We start from the raw sequence: 3,950 nt of genomic DNA on the forward strand, positions 1-3,950 counted from the left end.
CCCCCCACCACCTTTCTCCCCCCCCCTCAGCTGATGGCGTTTGTAGCAGAGGAGAGAAAACGCTACACGGTCTACCCGCCGCCCGACCAAGTCTTCACCTGGACGCAGATGTGCGACATCAGGGATGTGAGTAGAGCTGCAGGTGCTGGGGAGAGCTGGGGGAGGTCCCTCCGGCTGCTGCTGCGTTTAAAACGGTTAAACAGCGGCGTTGGGCGCACAAACACGTCAATCTGATGTGTGGTCCTTTAAGCTTCAACCCCATGGGATGCGGATGCTGTTGTTTCTCTTGTGTAACTTGTAAATCCCGGCTTCTCTTTCATCTCTGCTACTGAAACGTGGTTTTATTGTTTTATTACCCTCAGTGGCCACAGAATTTCCTTCAAAACTTCAGTTGGACTTTTGACCATATTTCCAATGTTACCAACTCAATGTAGCATTTGATTTTTGGATCTTGTACATCTCTTGTTAATTCATCAGTAACAAACTATAACAAAAAAAAAGTGTGTTTAAGGTAATCGCGTTGCCAATAAGTTATGTCAGTATCACAGCAAGCATGGCATAAAACTAAAATGTGAGGAACTCTCCTTGAAAAATACAGGGTGTTTTATTGTCTTTTGCACTCCAAATATCTTCATAATCTTAGTAGCAAAGCTGTGGTGATGTTAATCCTTAGTGTTAGGTGGGGACTGTGCTCTTTAACTTGTTTCTAATGAGATGTCGGTGATTTAACTTCAGTTTCTGGGGTTTGGTGTTTTGGGTTTTTTTTTTTGTCTGTGTGTTTGTTTTAGGATAAAACTTATTTATAAGGGTGTGGGGTTTTTTTCCTCCCCTCCTTTGGGAATAATACTGATTATAATTCAGAGCTAACAAAGGTCTGCTTTCAGGTGAAGGTTGTCATTTTGGGACAAGATCCATATCATGGACCTAATCAAGCTCATGGGCTCTGTTTCAGTGTCCAGAAGCCTGTTCCACCTCCCCCCAGGTATGATAGCGCTCAATTTGCAACATCCCTATTTACAAATTAGCTGCGGTTCTGGGTTAGTTACGGCTGTGAGTACGGTAAGTGATAGGAAGCAGTTGCGGCTACTGAAATTTGAGTTGTGTATTGCCTAGAAACAAAACCACTGCAAAACTATGGATAATTCTATGTAGTTTGATATTCTGAAAAGCACACTGGATGTAAATTTGCATTTTCAATTGTGCAGAGACCTTCTCATTAAGCTTTTATCCAGGCATACAAAGGGGGGGAGGGTATCCTTGTTACCCTGCTTCTGCAAATGGCTTTATTATCTTAAGCGATAAGATTAAAGTCAATACTCTTCTTGTCTAGTGTAAGAGCAGTAAGTGGTGCTGTTTGCTCTTATCTATAAATGTGTGTATTTAAAATCTTCTGATGGTTTTGTTTGCAGTTTAGAAAATATTTACAAAGAACTGTCTACGGATATTGAGGATTTCACTCATCCTGGTCACGGTGATCTAAGTGGTTGGGCCAAACAAGGTGAGTTAAAAGACACTCTAGTAACATGTCCACTACAGGTCATGAAGCAGCTTAGCTAGAAAAAAAATCCATGGTTGGAAACAGTCCATCTGTAAGAGAGGAAATAAATTCTGAGTGCCTGCCGCTTGGCCGCGTACCTTGGAATGAAAATTGAATTTACCATTTCTCAGGGGAAGCAGGAAAAAGCAGCTAACGCTGGGTTCTGCTTCACCCTCTGTCCCTCTGCTTTCTTTGTTCGCCAGGAGTGCTCCTGCTCAACGCGGTCCTCACGGTGCGAGCTCACCAGGCCACCTCTCACAAGGAGAGAGGCTGGGAGCAGTTCACAGACGTGGTGGTGTCCTGGCTCAACAAGAACTTGCACGGGGTTGTCTTCATGCTGTGGGGAGCCTACGCCCAGAAGAAAGGCAGCTCCATCGACAGGGTACAGAGTGCTCCTTCTCATCTCTTCCTTCTCGCTAATTTTCTTCAGTTGACTGGACACTAGAGGGCACTTCCCTTACAGATTTGGGGTTTTCTTCCTGCTTGAACTGCGCTGTCAGACTTGGTTGCCCTTTCTGTTACAGCTTCGCCTTTGCCAGAATTAAGCAATAAAAGTGGAGCAAGTGTAACCCTCTGTTGTCAGAAAAGCCTCTGGTTCAGTACAGAACTGTTTTTTCTAGGAAAAGGCTCATGAATAAGCATAAAATTTGCTGTTAGGATTACAGCAATTGAAAAATGGCCAGGGTGTTGCTGCTGCTTTACGTAGTCCATCCTCCTCTGCTCAGTGGGGTAAAAGTCTTGGTCCTCATGGCCAGTTTTTTGGGTCCTCAGGCTGGTGGCTGAGGAGGTGTAGAGAGGAAATCACACCTGCGCGGTTGGGGCCAAAGCAGCCAGCCTTGTCCGGGGAGCTGAAAGCATGCAAATCTAACGAGCAGTTTCCTCTAACGCTTTACAGAAACGCCACCACGTCCTGCAGACGGTTCATCCCTCGCCTCTCTCTGTCAACAGAGGGTTTTTCGGCTGTCGCCATTTCTCGAAGACGAATGAATTGCTCAAGAAATCCGGCAAGAAACCCATTGACTGGAGAGCACTCTGAGCTGCGGGGTCTGATGGTTGGAAACAGCCCCCGTTTCAGGGGTTGTCTTGTTTCTGAACTTTTGCTGACCTGAGAATTACTCTTTGGATGGTGGTTAAGGAGCAAATGACCAAACTTTCAGAGTTGTTAAATTTTTTAAAATCTTTTTTTAAAGAGCGGATGGGAGTGTTTCATGGATGAGGGCTCTGCTGTTTGAACAGGTCTCAGCCTAGTTTGAAGCAAAAAAAAAACCAAAACAAAAAAAAACTTCTATATTAATCTGGCAGTGTCTGTTGTAATGGGAATATCTTTTCAGGCTCTTGTGAAGGGATGTCAGTTCTTACAGGTGAAGCTGTTTGGCTGTTGTAAATACCCCGCTGCGCCTCCTCCCGCTTCTTCGCCTCCTACTGTGCAAATCCAGATTTCATATTGGAGCGGGGATGTGGAGCTGACTCCGTGGGAGAAAGGGCAGATGCTTTTGGTTTTAGCTTTTAGCTGCAGATTGAGATTTATAAGAAACACGGCCTCTTGGGACTGTAAAGGCTGTGTACGCTGTCAGAAGCGTTACTTGGTATACCCATACTCTCAAGATTTTGGGGTGAATTCCCCCCAGCAGCCAAGGGGAGACTGCAACTGAGGCTCTGGTCGTACTCTGAGGTTTTTGTTGGCATTTAGAGAGCAAAATGTAATATTTTTTTCTTTAGATTCTTACTGGGTGTGTTAATCACTTGGATAATGGGTGACCTGTGATGACCATCAACTTTGTGGTACCCGCCACTGGCAGCAGCGAAGGTTTGTTCATCGAGATCTGCCAACTGATGGGCTGACGGTTGGAAATTATTTAAGACCTTGAAGGATTTTTAAAACGGGGCAAGTTTTGTGCTTTGCCTTCATAGGAGCAAACCGAGCTTTCTGGCCACTGTTGAAAATAACTGTTGGGACTTCCAGGATGAAGACAAGGTTGGACTTTGCGCTTCTGGGTTTCCAGTTTGTCTTTGACTTCATAAATGCTTTAATGGAAGTGAAGTGCCTTCTTTGTTGGGGAAATTGTATCAGTTTTTATAGAATAACGCTGTAAACTTTTCTTTGATATTTGCTCTGATAGGTAACACTAGTACAAGTGAAGTTTACACTTTCTGTGGCTGTGTTGTATTTTTTTTGTGTTTTTATTTCCCCCGCCCCAGTTTGTTGGGGTTTTTTTGTTTGTTTGTTTTTAATAAAAACTGCTTTGTTTACGTTGTGGTGTGATCTCGCCCCTGGTAGGAACAAAGCAGGGAGGGAAGGGGTGCCTGAGGTGAGGCCCTGGCTCTGCAATGGCAACGGCTGCTGGCCTTGGGGAGGAGGGGGGGGTGTCCCTGTTTTCCCCCCACCCAGGGAGGCAGAGCCACAAGTGATGGA

General features: G+C 45.0%; 2 protein-coding genes across 2 annotated transcripts in view; both read left to right on the plus strand.

The window, feature by feature from the left end:
• The window catches only part of UNG (uracil-DNA glycosylase), a 4,177-nt gene extending 1,537 nt beyond the window's left edge, over positions 1 to 2,640 (plus strand). Inside the window, exons 2-6 of the mRNA XM_009880375.1 lie at positions 31 to 126; positions 885 to 982; positions 1,410 to 1,498; positions 1,741 to 1,919; positions 2,433 to 2,640. Coding sequence (XP_009878677.1) covers positions 31 to 126; positions 885 to 982; positions 1,410 to 1,498; positions 1,741 to 1,919; positions 2,433 to 2,573 — 603 coding nt within the window. The 3' untranslated portion in view covers positions 2,574 to 2,640. The remainder of the gene's footprint in view (positions 1 to 30; positions 127 to 884; positions 983 to 1,409; positions 1,499 to 1,740; positions 1,920 to 2,432) is intronic.
• Positions 2,641 to 3,301: 661 nt separating this feature from the next.
• ACACB (acetyl-CoA carboxylase beta) overlaps positions 3,302 to 3,950 on the plus strand; it is a 27,076-nt gene continuing 26,427 nt past the window's right edge. Inside the window, exon 1 of the mRNA XM_009880376.1 lies at positions 3,302 to 3,344. Within this exon, the coding sequence (XP_009878678.1) occupies positions 3,302 to 3,344 (43 nt within the window). The remainder of the gene's footprint in view (positions 3,345 to 3,950) is intronic.

The sequence above is a fragment of the Charadrius vociferus genome, unplaced genomic scaffold (genome assembly GCF_000708025.1).
Source record: "Charadrius vociferus isolate BGI_N301 unplaced genomic scaffold, ASM70802v2 scaffold332, whole genome shotgun sequence".
Lineage (NCBI taxonomy): Eukaryota > Metazoa > Chordata > Aves > Charadriiformes > Charadriidae > Charadrius > Charadrius vociferus.